The 16,686-nt window shown below is 33.3% G+C and overlaps 1 protein-coding gene across 1 annotated transcript in view; it reads right to left on the reverse strand.

Annotated features, from left to right (window-relative positions):
• Window positions 1-16,686, reverse strand: part of LOC150107231 (transmembrane protein 145-like) — an 84,796-nt gene that overhangs the window by 11,484 nt on the left and 56,626 nt on the right. Inside the window, exons 9-12 of the mRNA XM_090391726.1 lie at window positions 9,861-10,033; window positions 9,477-9,597; window positions 8,330-8,389; window positions 7,446-7,619 (exon numbers count right to left, since the gene is read on the reverse strand). Coding sequence (XP_090247852.1) covers window positions 7,446-7,619; window positions 8,330-8,389; window positions 9,477-9,597; window positions 9,861-10,033 — 528 coding nt within the window. The remainder of the gene's footprint in view (window positions 1-7,445; window positions 7,620-8,329; window positions 8,390-9,476; window positions 9,598-9,860; window positions 10,034-16,686) is intronic.

The following is a 16,686-nucleotide window of genomic DNA, read 5'->3' on the forward strand; positions in this document are numbered from 1 at the left end:
ACTGTAATATTGTAAGATAAGATTTCTTATGAACTTTTTAAAATAAAAATACACAAAATTAAAAAATAAATAATTCACTAAATAAACTTAATTTGAGTAATTGTATTTTTATTATTTTCATCACTGTGTTTCTTTGAACCATCTGTTAATGCCGCTTCGATGCAACTTCTTAATCATCTGTACTTAGAGCTGTTTGAATATCATAAAAGCAAGTAATGATTATCAATATTCTTTGCAATAGTATTTAATAATATGTTTGATTTGAATTATTATGACATATTTTGTGCAACTCCATGTTCAGAGGAATGTTGATATTGTGGACTATTTTTATTTATTTTTTATTTATTTCATTTCTGTGCCCATTAAGATAATATCGTACTATAAGTCTCAGTGAGATCAATCAATAGACTTTTGAGTCATTTTCAGAGTTTCATTATGTATACTAAATTTTGATATTTTTTTTCTTTTATGGAAAAATAAGCGATTGAAACATGAGAGTAAAGGCGGCCTGTTGGCTAATTGCCGGTTGGACGAACCCTGACTGAAGCATAGGCCAAACAAAAATATGACTTAATTGCCTGAAAAACACAAGATCTAATGTTCAATTAAATGACGGCAGAACAAAATATAAGTGAAAAAATAAGTTCTCTCTAACTGAACTACAGCGAAGATTATTAAAATTGATAATTATTTAAATATTTTAATTGGACTTCATTAGTACATTGTATAAGTTTAACCAATCGTAGTTTCAGCAAATTCGAATTGCACCATCCACAATTTTAGATTTGGTCTCCAATTTTCAGATTTGATTTAGATGAAAATTGTCAGTAAAGCTCTGTAAATTTTGAATGATTTGAATGCTGTTTGCCATAATGTTCGAAACATAGTTTTAGGGGATCCACGATATTCTTCATATTTGCCACAAAACGGAAGAATCAGTAATATATTCCCAAGGATTCATGACTTTGCGAACGCCCTCTAAATAACCAGTGTTTTTGTTACGAAATATGAATCTCAACCTAACAATTATCTACAATATACATTGTGTCATCAGAGGTAATTATCTTGGGCGCGGAAAAATAACAGGAAACCCATCCCTAAAAGACTGCATGTGGTAATAATCACGGTTCTATTTTACAAAAAATGTTACAAGTTATATTCACATAAATATAATTATAGTATTTATCCTTATTCACGCGCATCCTGAAAAGAATTCCGCCACTTAAAATGAGGGAGGATTGGAACTCCTAAGATTTTAGACACTTGTAGTTTTTATCAACTAGGATATCATACTAGTTCCTTAGAGCTACAAATATACAATTATTACAATCAGTCTTTATGATTAAGCTAAAACCGATAATTTTATACGTTTCGAAATAAAGCACATTCAACACTAGATTTACCTTCCGCGCGCAATATTATTATTATAAAAGCAGAAGAAACGAACTTATCGCATATTAAAGCAATGAGACAATCGGTTTTTGTTTTCAGAACGAGTTATTGTTTTGCGCAGCAAATAATATCCATTATTGTTAAATTATATTGTTGAATATTTAATACAGCAATGCAATCATTATTAATTTGTAAAAAAATGAGAGATATACGCAACTGATTTTGTTGCACAATTATGCAAAATTCGCGCAGTATTTCAATAAGACAAATCACGAAATTTCACTTACTTTTTTTTAAAATATTTTGTCCTTCATCAAAATATTGAATTAAAGCAAAAGCATGTTATTAATTTCCACTTGCTGTAATAAAATAAACTAATTACTTATTATTTTATAAGCAATTTTCTTTTCAAAGGAACTTCAAGTTTAATGGAATTTTATCACATTGCAGTGATCTTATTTATAATTAAGGGCATCAAAATTTACTTTAGTGAGCTAGATATCGAATAAATTGGAAATGGGTTAACAAAGTAAAAATTTAAATTAAATTAAAAATGAATTACAAAAAAAAAAAAAAACCTCTGGTGAAATGTTTTTCGAATTTCCTATTCCTAAAATTAGTTAAAAGTAGTTAGGAAATGCATATACTTAGAAAAGTGAGAGACTGCAACTACATTTCTGATCCAATATGGTAATTTACGACTCTTACTTTAATAATAATAATAATAATAATAATAATAATAATAATAATAATAATAATAATAATAAAGCTAAGATGATTAGTGGGAGTGTGTCTCCATTGGACACAATTCATATCCAGAGGGAGAGCTGAAAATCATTGTGTTTAAAGGTAACGTCCGTGTGTCTAGAGCAGTAAAAAATTTATTGTAGTCTTCATGTAAAGTAGTAGCATTCATAATCAAGAGGGTATTAATATTGTTTGATTTTTTTTAATTTAAAAGGTCTTGCTGTTTTTCATGCACCATTTTAAATATTAAGCAGCACAATCGCCTTTCATCTTTTCCAGTTGTTCCCCTTGAGGTTGAAGAGATACGTTGAAGATAATTTGTATCCTTCATTTATTGATGCATCCGAAAACAATTTAATCGGTGACGAGAGTAAATATCACAATACAATGACACTTTTATAATCGGGATTGATAAATTCTCTTTGAAATAATTTTTTTTGCGGCAGTAAATCAAAAAACACTTTTGGAACACGAGTTAAAAGTTCCCTTTTTATGTTAGTTTTCAAAATTATAGTCATATAGTAGTTTTATATACATAGATTACTCAGCCATCCTTAACCAGTGAAGAAGAATATTTCATTTTTAATATTCCTTTAAATTACAGAGGGAAGACAGACTTGGCAAGGGTCATGTAAATATATGCCAAGATACGATCCTGTGAATAACTTGTTTTAATTAATAACTATAAATTAATGATTGGACTTTATTCATTTTTAATAATTATAGAAACTTCACATGGAATATGAAGTATTCATTAATGATCTGTACAACTTGGACGATCTCCACTGAACATTTAACAACAGTCTATATAGTGGAATTTTAATATTTAACTTCTTAACTCTAATAATTTGAAAAGGATTATTATCTTAAAAATATTCATTTTAAACATCTAACGAATTGAAGAGCTAAGACTGCAAATCATTCCATTTTATATTATATTATATTATATTATATTTAAATCTTTTTAAGAAACAAGATATAGAAATTTAAATGATTTAATATTATATGGTTTAAATTATCATTATTATTCAGCAAGTTAAATGTTTATCGCAAGTAGCACATTTGGCGCCATCTGGTTTAATGTAAACGAACTAGCTAAATATAAACAACATAAAATAAACGATTAAATTCTAGTTAGTTCAGACAGTCAAGGATAGATGGCATCACCATCCTGCGTCGTAGAATAGGCGGCAGCAGCTTATAGAAATCAATTATTACACTTCATCTATAATTCTAAAATAACTTGAAATTATATATATATATATATATTTCCACAGCTTTTTTTCAATTAAAATATTCAAGCATTCTTAAATTATAGATCTACATTTTGTCATATTTGTGTCATAACATGTGTTTATAACTTTTATCATAACTTTTCTCTCCGAAAAGTATGATATCCATTTAGTTGATGTCGCATTATACATTAATACGATCGCAAGACCTTTTGGATGCAGGATAAGAAGAAAGAAGGAATCTGTTGACGTATATATTGAATAACTGAAGATTTTTTTGTCACTAGAGAAGACTATTTTGGGAGGAGGGTTCTAGAACAGAAGAAGAAGAGGAGGAACGTCATTCGTTAGGTAACTTTGAAGCAAGGTAAATTGGAGGCTACTCTTGCTGTTGCAATTTTAGAAGCAGTAAGCAATGACAATGAATAGTTCTGCGGTACACTGTTACGAAATTATCCAAAGAAGAGAAAAGAAAAAATCGAACGTCTCTGGTAGAGTGATTGCAGTGAATCTCTCTCTCTCTCTCTCTCTCTGTGTGTGTGTGTGTGTGTGTGTGTGTGTGTGTGTGTGTGTGTGTGTGTGTGTGTGTGTGTGTGTGTGTGTGTGTGTGTGTGTGTGTGTGTGAGAGAGAGAGAGAGAGAGAGAGAGAGAGAGAGAGAGAGAGAGAGAGAGAGAGAGAGAGAGAGAGAGAGAGAGAGAGAGGACCATCGAATTGCCATCTTGTAGAACTAAAAGAGCTTTCGGGTGCAGCACGCCCAAATGTATGAGCAGCATTCCATGTTATGACGGATTTGGGATTTATATTTTAGAATTTGCGCACTTGAGAATTAGTCTTGTATATAAAAAAAACTAAAACTAGCTTTTCAGCAATAAATGCCAACAGAGTAGCATTCAAGACTAATTTCAAATTTCGTCTACCCGTGATGCTGTTGTATTACACCATTGTCTTCCACTTTCTTTCTGTGGATAGAAAAATCGATTTTAAAGATTCCAATAACTGTGTAATTGACATGCATAATTATACGTCTTATGAAATGTATCCATATAGCTCTACGTTTTGTTTGTAGATTAAATCTCTGTACAGAGAGTTAGAAAGGTGATGTCCAGAGGAGAAGGAGGACATCAGTTAATTAAGATAGAACCTAAAAGTCGCAAATTTGGTATAAAATGTTAATAAAATAGATAATAATAATGTTTTACTTCATAATATGGAAAGTCTCTAAAGTAATAGAAATCTTCCCAAATAACACATTTATATTAGTTCGTATATTCTCCGCATAATTTTGATTAATTAGTTCACTGAGTAGACAAAATGTTTAACTTACATTAAACTTTTAATGTAATTAAATGTTTAATGTAAGTTAAACGTTTTGGATCTCATAGAAATCAATTGAAGATTCAGAATTCAGATGGAGGTGATGTTTACAATTTAAATATATTGTTTCAGGTTAATTATTGTATAATTCATAAAGAAAGGGACTTTTTTTTTTAAATAAAGTTCATTGTGAGAATCTAGACTTTTAGCTTTTTCTTCATTAATATCTGCCAACCAGCGCTACATGATAGCCATAAGACTAACATCCATCTGCTCTTCAACAAACAAGCTATGGGTTTGTCTATCGTAGCATTTCTATTTGTGAAGACTTTAAGTGGCAAATGATTTTTATTGTTCGCCGTAAGGCGACTTGCATAGTGGATGCCTGAAAACACCTTGGGAAAGTGTCATGTTTGGTCCTGTCGGGTGTACATTATCTAACCTTTAATCTGCCCAGAGTACTAAATTCATGATGGGATTACAATATTTCATCGTTGGTATTCACAAAAAATTTTTTATGATTCAAGAAGAATGTTAAATGATCAATGAGTTTAAGAAGAATGCTAAACTAAAGAGAGGTGGTAGATAACCGATTGCAATTACATAGCTTTAGAGTCTCTCTTTCCACTAAAAAGATAATGCAGTCTTAAATTCATTTAATATGCAGAAAGGATTGGTATTTGCACAGCATGCACTGTTAGTAACCAGATTTATACTTAAAATTTTTCATTTGGAAGAGAGTTAAAATTTTAATTTTATAACGATATTTTTCATAATAATTAATTATCAATACCACACATATTTTAAGTTCATATTTCGAAGGGAACCAAATAATTCGAAACAATATTGTAAGTTAGTAGCACTCTAATACAAAAAAAAACACCGAAGGTGGAGGATATAAATGCTTTGCGAATCGTATCTACTACGCACTCAATACTAAGGCCATTCGTCAAAAATTTCGCACGTTTCAGATGTCCTCATAATTTCCGAAACGTGTTCCTAAGCACAACTCGGTATTCTTGTTTAGTGAGAAATACGGACATTTATACTTTTACATATATATTATATATGAAGATATTTCAAAAAAATAAGGAAAAAGTATTGTATGAAGGGTTTTGCTATCATATGGATTCATAGATGACGGCTAAGACTATTGTTTTGACTGATTTAAGTGCCTTCCATGTCATCCATCAGTTGCAAATCGTTTTCCAGCCAACGGGTTAAAAATCACTGGATGAAAGCTCCAGATTGCTGGGGATTGCTCCGGAAATGGCACAGTTTCCCTGTAGTCAAGAAAGTAATAAACAGTGATGTGTTAGGTACACATCACTGTTTAACCCAAGAATTTAACACCGAAAGAGGTGTTAAATTCTTGGGTTATGCCAATTGAATGCGTCTATCCTCTTCAACTGTACGACAAAGATTTTCAATCTAGTGGCTGGGCTTGGGCTCCCAGAGAGTTTCTTGTTTTAGATATTTGTTCTACCATTAAAAATGGCTTCTATGATATGACATGATGTTTTCCATGCGCAGGCCTACCAACTACTGATGAAGTGTTACACATATTATGGGGTTTAACTAACAAAAATCGATGCTGGTGCTCACCTTTATGCGTGGAACATCCTCTCTCAAGTCATCTGCCATCTTGCGACTGGTCATATTCCTATATGACACTCATGGGACGCTACCTGGTGGTCGTATGAGGAAATAGGCGATGGAAACGTTCTCTTCATTTAATTCACTTTCCCATCCCTAATGAGCATATCCTTTCCCTTACGGTCCACTGTAACCCTGTTTTTTGAAACATCCTCATACATATACTATAAGGGATATCAAATTGAAATCATTTCTGATTAAAACAGAAAGTTTTCTATACTGATATATCACAAAATTTGCAAATAAATGAGGAAATATAAAGAATAAGGAAATTTCGACAAAACCGTAAAAGGGTCCCTTTCGGAATGCGATTATGGTTAGCCATGCCATTTAGTATAATGGTAATTGAACTGGAAGCCGTTTTCGATTTATGTACAGCTTATGTGTTAAATATCATCTATGCTCTATAATTTTATATCCTTTTGAATAGTTGTGGCCTACTTTTATTGCTTCCATTCAAACTTGAGAATAAAACTTCCTAAATAAAGATCCTAAAGAGCAAATTTATTTTCAGATTCAATCCAGGAAGCGCCGACTTGCTCCTTTTTGCCTTCTCAAATCGTTTTTTCAAACTTTTCTCTTAAAATATTCCAAGTAGAAGAAAAATCAAGATGGTTCGATACATTTTAGTAAAGGCTCCAAATACACAATTTCACCAACATCTTTCAGGCCAAAATTCATTACTCATAAACGAATAAACAAATCCGTTCGAGCAGACACTCTGAACACATACTGGTTACAGAATATCAAAGAGCGTTTAATTCAACTCAGAACTATTTAAAATATAATTAGAATGAAGTTAAACTGATAATGGAAATGTAAGTAGGAACATGTTCGCAATGATTGTGGTTAACTGCTTTGAATTATAGAAAGAAGCAAAGAAAACGAAATCAAATATTATAAACACACACACACACACACACACACACACACACACACACACACACACACACACACACACACACACACACACACACACACACACACACACACACACACACACACACACACACACACACACAGAGAGAGAGAGAGAGAGAGAGAGAGAGAGAGAGAGAGAGAGAGAGAGAGAGAGAGAGAGAGAGAGAGAAAGCTTAACTTACCATTTCCGTATTATTCGTAGTAGCATTTTGCCTATTTACAGCATTTGTACCGAACAATGCGTCATAATCTGGAACTGTGTAATGACCTCCGGTCGTAACGGCATAAGGGTGATGTGCAAAGTGGTCTAGATTATTGTCAGTGGCTGCGCCGTTACTAGTTGCCATTATTCCGATCTAGGAAAACACACAAATAATGATAAATGTTTTAAGTACTTTTCACCGATACAGTGAGCGAGTATTTGTAATATATGTTATAAAATAATAAAAACATTATATTATATATATTTTCCCTATTGTCTGTGACTATATTCAAGGAGTGCTAATTACTTAAATAATTAATGATAGAATCCCCCTGATTGCTTCTAAAATCACGGAAAACATCCTTAGCACTAGTCGGGAAGGTTTAAACCTCCTTAGGAATGCTTTGATTTGCTCTTTTCTTCAGGTTCTGCTAATGAGTATGCTAACTATATGTTTCTCTGTGGTGTGGCATATAAAAATTAATTCTGGACTATTAAACCGTATTACTTACTGTACATTCTAATCGTTCATAACTTTTAGGAGAAACAGACTGTTTGCTAGCTTCTTCCATCTCCAAAAGAATATATATATTATATCCGATTTATCAATAATTCAATATCGTTATTACAAAAGATTTTATTTTGATAATCCCTATTACTATAAAGGAATGTCTAGAGTTAGAGCTACCAGGTTTTTATTTATCTCTAGTTAACTAGTAGATTTCAGGAAACGGATATCTAGTTCGTTTTTTCGCCACTATTAGTATATTCATATATTCCCTTGTAATTTCCAATATCAGAAATCATATCGATTTAAAAAAAAATCAATCTTTTCTCTTTTTTGAATATTATGCTTATGCTTACCTGTGTTGTGCGGACGTGATATGGAAAGTTCTTGTTGGCTGACACTGGCCTGGTTAATACCTAAAAATAGAAAGATGAATATATTAAAAATATGTGTAATTATGAAACTTATAATAGCATAAAACTGGTATTTTTTGGTTGTTTTGTGTATTCACCCGACGAACGACAGTAAGACTATATTAAGTAAAGAGTTTTCTATGGATGATTCGAAAAACCCTACTGTACATACAAACACGATACTTTCAAGCAACATAAATTTAGCCTACAACAAGAAAGGTGGTCTCACATCGGGAGATGGAATTAATCTACCACTTAAAGACATTCACAAAACTACTATGCATACTGTTGGATTCGAACTCACAGCCTGTCACTAATAAACTGAGAAGTAAAATCACAACTAAAAGTAAAACTCGTCATCATAAAAATCATTTCCAAAAAAAAAAAAAACGAAGACGCACAAGACAGTCTAATTTTCACTTGCTACTACCCAAAACAAAATTTTCCTTGCACAGATAACCATATCAAATTTGTTTATATCCATATGCACCACTAACTTTCATTAAGTTGGTGCCATGTGTGGATTAAAACGTTGCACAAGTTTCAACTCAGCGATCTGTATCTTTAATTGAAAGTAGTTGTAAGGATCACTAGATTGTCATATAGAAATCTAAAGGAAAAATAGAACTTCCTGGTTTGTAAATTATCATTAATTACCAGGGAATGTTTAAAACTCCTTTAAACGTGAACAACAAGATATTTCTTGAAAACATGCTGAGCGTTCACATTGTTAATTGCAAAAGAGAACAACAAAAAAAATCGTTCCTCTTTTCCAATATTGAAACAGGGTTGCCATGACAACCTTAATGGTTTTCTGAGAAGGGACTCTTTTGCCAGTTTTCTATATTTAGTTGCATTTACAGGAAGTGTTGCATTATCTTACTATTGACAAAACTTCAGTTACCTGTACAGAGCTCCAAATCAAACCACTTCGCTTCTACTTACACATATATATATTATCAAGGGGGAGACATCGTGTACATGTCTCCCCCTTGATAACCTTGGTAAGCATGTGAATGTAATACACAAATGAAATATATATAGGTAAATGCTTAGATTATACATAATAAAGTACTTTGGTTTTACTTACGAAAAATACGAAGTGAGCCAACAAGGAGATAAAAAGTTCTACACCGTTGATAATCTTCTCTCTCATATGTTTAGGCACAATAAAAGTGGCTATTAGAATCACCACCGGAGCTGATAGAAACCTAAATAAAATATAAACGGAATTATATCGGAGAAATAAAAGCATTTCCTTGTTTTATATAAGGGAAATTGTATCGGACAATTATTAGCAAAATACCCTCATAGTTAGGAATGAGGGGGATGCTGACTGATCTCATACCAGTTACAGATTGAATTCTAGATTTGCCATTTAAGCTCTGTACAAATTCAACTACGATTTATAGAAACAAACAATTATTATTAAGAAAATCTAACTAGGTCATCTCCAAGCCTACAAAATACTTACCATAAGGTATACATAAGAAATAGTCTTGTATAGAACCCGGATTTTTCAGGATACCTGACAAGGGTAAAAATTGTTGCATAAACAAACCAGCACCATCCTATTAAACGAAGTCCAATTATTCCATAACCTGCTGGACTCTCATATAAATAAAGGACGTTAGCAGGATCAAAATACTGAAATATAAAATGAAATGTATGTGAAACAAATGAAATGATGTGTTTATTTGTGCATTATTATTAATGAATGAATGAAAAATTAAATATACAGGGTGATTCAAAAAGATGGACTCAATTTTGTAAGTCTATATATCAAACATAGAACTAGTGACAAATATGATGTAAAGTATATTTTATTATACTCACAATTAGGTTTATAGATGTTCAATGTGCCCCCCCCCCCCTCCGGTCGCACGGATAACATCAAGACGGTAGTTGAATTCATCCCATACCCGAAGAAGGATGTCTTGCGTCGCTGAGTTCACCGTAATTGTGATACGGTTTTTTAGGTCAACCAAAGTTGTTGGTAGAGGTCGTACATAAACTGCTTCTTTTACGAAGCCCTACAAGATAAAGTCGCAGGGTGTGAGATCAGGAGCTATCGGGGGCCAGAAATGAAGCGCCAGGTCTTCATTCCCGATGGGACCTATCCATCGTTGAGGTAGAGATTAATCGAGAAAATCTCGAACATCCTGGTGCCAATGGAGTGGAGCTCCGTCCTGTTGGAAAATGAATCTTCCAACAGGACTTCTGAATCTTCATTAATTTGAGGAAGAAACCAGTTTTCAAGCATGTCCAGATACGTTACCTCAAGAACGCAAAATATTTTGTGTTGCATAGTAGCCATTTTGTTCACAACTGACGCTGCTGCACGGCTGTGCGCTAGGCAAGCTCTCTAGCGGTAGTGTTTCAAACTTTAGGACCTCTTCTTTCAAATGTTATGTAGATCATTCACATACGATGTATAATTCAGGAAATATAGCCGTATGAAATTGAGTCCATCTTTTTGAATCACGCTGTACATTACACTAGGAGCATTAATTAAATATTTTTTCTAAATAACTGTATTATATAGAAATACAATGATCTTAATAACTGTATTATCTGATCAATTTGAAGAACCTGAATAAATTCTAAAAAAAAAAGAATCAGAATGTTTTGATATGTTAGTATAAGGAGATAATGAATATGCATTTGTAGCAGGCTTCAAGTAGCATTTTTAAAATATATTTAGCATAAATACTAATGCATTATATAATAAAATTATAGACACAGAATACAAATAAATCCAGTGGAACTAGAGATTTAATAAACATGTTACAACTGGATAGATATAACTCGCTTATATTATTATTATTATTATTATTATTATTTATTTATTTATTCATTTTTTTTTAAAGTGTCATAAAGTAACTCTACTTGTCACGCTGAAGACAGTGACATATAATTCATCGAAATCGGCCAAGTGGAATCAAAAATCTGAGTGTGCTAAAAATTGAAGCGTACACCGCAGTTGCTGACTAGTATAGAACAAAGGACGTCGCCATCTTTGCAGCTGTCCAAAGGAAGAAAGGTGAGTCATGAAGTGCAACAAGTGTCACAAGGAATTGTCGTCCGACGGATGTTATATAACCTGCAGGAAATGCCATAGGAATCTTCACTTTACATGTTCCGGACTTTCAGAAACAACCTGGCAACGCAAATCCAATGCCAAACGAGAAGAAGGGAAGTGCCTAAACTGTAGAGAGAACAAAAAAACGCTACCACCCACGACGCAACTGATTACGTCGGAGGCAGAATCGGACGATGAACTGAACAAACAACAAAACACCGGTGAGTCTTATACTTTGAATTCAGTAAATTTATTACTAGAAAAAGGTTTAGAAAATATAAAAGCCAGCTTCGTAGATCTTGTCCAAGAACTATTTGATAAACAGAGTAAAGAAATAACAAAAAAAAAATTAGCGAATACGAAGAGTTTGTTCAATTTAATAATTCAAAAGTCGAAGAAGTCTTACAAACGGTAAAAGACATTAAAACCAGCATTAACGCATTAACTGACAGGCAGCACAAATTGATAAAAGACACATCGGAACTCCGTCAAGAATTTAATTCCCTGAAACTACAATACGAAGTTTTAAACCAACAACAACATAAAGAAGACCTTGTCATAAACGGTCTTCCAGAAACCGAATCCACAGAAAATATCACAGACATAGTTTTAAAGTTAGGCCATGCAATTGACATCCCCCTACAGCATAATGATATTCAGACCATAAATCGGCTTCCCAGGAAGAACAGAAAACAAGGCTCGCCACGACCCGCACCAGTCGCAGTTCGTCTGACAAGCAAGGCTACAAGAGACAATCTCATAAAAGCCAGCAGACTGAAAAAACCAGTAGTAAAGTATTTAAATGCATCGCAAGACAATACGCCAATCTTTCTATCTGAGTATTTAACACCTTTCAATCAGAATCTTTTGTACCAAGCAAGAAAAGAAAAAACAGAAAAAAAAGTATCAATTTTTATGGATCAAAGACGGCAAAATATTCTTGAGAAAGTCACAGACTTCAAAGTCTGCACAAATAAAAAGCTCGGAAGATATAGACAGGTTGCCAGAGTGAAACAAAAGACTCCAACTTAGTTCAATAAGAAGATCTCAACACAACAAAAATGAATGTGAATCATCAGATAGATGTAATTACACCAGAATACATCAGTAATTGTACTTTCGGATCTATTGATGCATGGAAACAAAACACAGTACAAGCGATAGGTCTCTCAATCTTGCATATTAACATCAGAAGCATCCGAAAACATTGGTTATTGTTACAGGCTTATCTGAGGAATTACACTGATATTATTGATATATTTATTCTTACAGAAGTATGCATAACTAATGACGAAGTGACTGCTTTCCAATTCCAGGCTTCTAACAACATAGATCATGCCGCCAAACAAAAAGAGGGAGTGGAATATTAATATTTATCAAATAAAAATTAATAGCAAAAGAAACGGCCTATCAGTTTGAGCATGCTGAAACCCTCTGCCTCGAAATAATTAATACCACGAATACACAGCATCCCATAATACTAAATGCTATTTACAGGCCACCAAACCTAAACATGATAAAATTCTTACACGAACTCAATTGCTGGCTTTCAAGCCAAGAAATATGCTCAAATGAACAACTGATGATAATTGGCGACATAAACATAACTATTGCAAATGAAAACCAGAACAACACTGTACAATACCTAGAAACACTATCCATGTATAACCTAATACCAACAATAACATCATGTACTAGAGAAGAAATATTCGGAAATACTATCACTGCCTCCTGTCTAGATCATATAAACGTCCGAGCACCACCAAACAGTTACACTGCATCAGTCATAAAGTGCAAAGTAGCAGACCATTACTTCACTGCTCTAAACCTGCACATCAAGACAATATCCATGCAATGTCCCACAGAAGAAAAGCGACAGAAAAGAATAATAGACGAAGAAATAGTCAACCACGAAATAAGAAAAACAGACTGGGAACACCTGGCATCAGATTCAGCAGATATCTTATACAATAACATTAAACTCACACTGGAGGAAAGCTACAAAGAAAGTCCGAATTCGATCAAAAACAACACAAAATCTATGGATAACACAAAACTTAATCCTAGAAACACAGAAAGGACGTTTTATGGAAAGAATTAAAGCGATATCCAAATAACACAGCTTTAAAAACTGAATATAAGATAACAAGGAATCGCCTTACAACACAAATCAGAAATGCAAAAAGAAGCTACTACAGAGATAAACTAACCTCCGCACAAAACAACATGAAACAAACTTGGAATCTGATTAATGAGATGCTAGATTTTGTTCCCAACACCACCGCCTCCGAAACCATAAAACACAGCTTCATGAAAGACGCAAAACTTATCCAACAACTAGCAAATGACTTTAACCAATACTTTGCAGACTCCATCCAAGAACTGCACAGAAATATTCCCCCAATCACAAAACGAGACCCTCCACTTAGACCGCAATCAAAACAGACATTATGGTTCCCAACCATAAAAGAAGCAGAGCTTCTCTCAGCAATACATCAAATCAAACTAAACAAAGGCCCAGGAATAGATGGTATCAGACCTAAAGATATAAAACAACATGCAACTAGTTTAAGTCCTATCCTACTAAAACTAATAAATAAAATATTTAAAATAGGACAGATACCAAGTATTCTAAAGACCGCCATAATCACACCCATATACAAACAAGGAAAAAGAAATTTAATCAGCAATTACAGACCCATAGCAACATTACCAATTATCAATCAAATTATGGAGCGGATCATACTGAAGAAACTCACAGCATACACAGAGATCTTTCATATTATCCCGAAAACACAATATGATTTTCAGAAAAATAAGGGAACAACATCTATCTTGGAAGACTTTACAGACGTAATTAATACCGCCTTAGACAAAAACAAAATAGCCATGGTAGTCTTTATAGGTCTAACCAAAGCATTCGATACACTCACACATCAAACCTTGTTAGAAAAGCTGAGGCATGTTGGAATAGACGGGCCTCTTCACAGATGGTTTACAAACTACCTCCAAAATAGAAAGCATATCACACGTATCGGATCAAACCGAAGCAGAGAGCTACCAGTAACATGTGGAGTGCCACAGGGAACTGTACTCTCCCCAACTCTATTCAACATTTACACGCACGATATTAATCAGTTACCACTCAAAGGTAAGATATTCCAATACGCAGACGATACAGCAATAATATCCATCCATAATAAAGCAAGCATAGCCCAAACAAATATGCAACATGATATAAATCTGATCATAGACTGGCTCACGAAAAACTCCATACACCTAAACTCAGAAAAGACAAAATTAATGATATTCAGAATCCACTGACTCGACCAGTTGATAACAAATATATAACCATCCAACATCCACTTTCCAACATAAAAAACACACGGAACAGCAAAACTACTACAATCACTCAGGTTGAAACAATACGATACCTTGGAATTTACTTCGATGCAGATATGAACTGGAATAGCCACATAAACCATCTACACAACAAACTCCGAACAATGTGGCAAACTCTAAAGATTAAAAGACATTGTTCCCATACGCCTAAAAACACTAATATACAAAGCACTATGCCAAAATTTACTAAGATACGCTATAACAACGTATGCTTTTTGTGCACACTACAAATTAAATAGATTAATGTCGCTACAGTACAAAATGATAAAACTGATCTTTTGGGAACAAAGAGAAAATCACGACATTATAAACATTGCAATGTCAGAACACAAAATACTGAGAGCAAAACATTTATGTCACTATGCAGCCTTGCTAAAACATTATTTCGATGCCAACTACAGGACAGTTAGAAATACATACCGTATAACAAGACCTCAGACTACTAATTATATCACATATAAATACAATAATCACTACGGAAAGGCTACGCGAAACTTCTACATCCCAGACATGATAAACAAATTACCTTTTGAAAATAAAGAAACCTTACAAACTACAATAGCCTGAAAAGAGCTCTCAGGACATACTACGAACAAGAAACACGCACCCAAAATACTATACAAACTTAATTAAACACAATATATTTGTTCAGGCTTCCAGTTCAGCGACGCATCAATACATTCCAAGTTATTATGTGTGCGCGCGTGTGTGTGTGTGTGTGTGTGTGTGTGTGTGTGTGTGTGTGTGTGTGTGTGTGTGTGTGTGTGTGTGTGTGTGTGTGTGAGTGAGTGAGTGAGTGTGAGTGCGCGTGCGCGTGCGCGTGCGCGAATTTCTGAATCGTAGATTTCGTAGCTTCCCAACACAGCAAAAAAAAAAAAAAAAACCCAACACATAATAACCAACTGGTGTCATCCTCAGATAAGCTTACATATAAGTTTCGAGGATGAAAGCAAAGAAATTAGTTCTCATCCAAGATGTATTTATGTAACCAAATACAAGTAATGTACACATGAAAACCAATGTATGTAATGTATGTATTATATGTTAACCAATGTATGTAATATAAATATCACATGTAAACAAATGTATGTAATGTATATAACTGTAACAAATGTATGCAATGTAAAAAAAAAAATCTTTTAAAAGTAAATCATGAGTTTACACCGTATGTTAGTGAGAATAAGGAAACATAATATTTAGATTGCATATGTGTAAACACTGTTGTATAACCACACCTTTTCAAACTTGAAAAAAAATAATAATAAACCACAACATGTAATATTATACAACTTATGTAACTATGAACAATATAATTGTAAATTATTATTATGATTGTTATATAAAAAATATATATCGAAAAAAAACGTTGAAAAATTCCAAATCATCCCCAAAACACAATATAGCTTAACAAAAAAAAATAAAGGAACAGCAACACTCGTGGAAGATTTCACAGACCTAATAAACGCTGCATTGGATAAAAACAGAATAGTATTAGTCGTTTTCATTGACCTAACAAAAGCATTTGACACACTAATACACAAAACCTTTTTAAAGAAACTAACACATATCGGAATCGGAGGTCGTTTACTACAGTGGCTTAAAGCATATACAGGGTGTTCGGGATAAATTTGACAGTTTCGTAAGGAAAAAGAAAATCTTCTTTGTATCTATTAAATTTAATGAATTGACAAAAAAACATTACAGGCAGAGTTAATTACAATACTATCAACAAGATTTACTCAAAATAACCACCATTAGCATCGATCACAGCTTCAATTCTGCTTCGGAACCTCGAACAAGCTGATGCTACAGTCTC

The sequence above is a fragment of the Typopeltis vanoorti genome, chromosome 4, assembly GCF_054136105.1.
Source record: "Typopeltis vanoorti isolate ZY-2024b chromosome 4, IOZ_Tvanoo_1.0, whole genome shotgun sequence".
Lineage (NCBI taxonomy): Eukaryota > Metazoa > Arthropoda > Arachnida > Uropygi > Thelyphonidae > Typopeltis > Typopeltis vanoorti.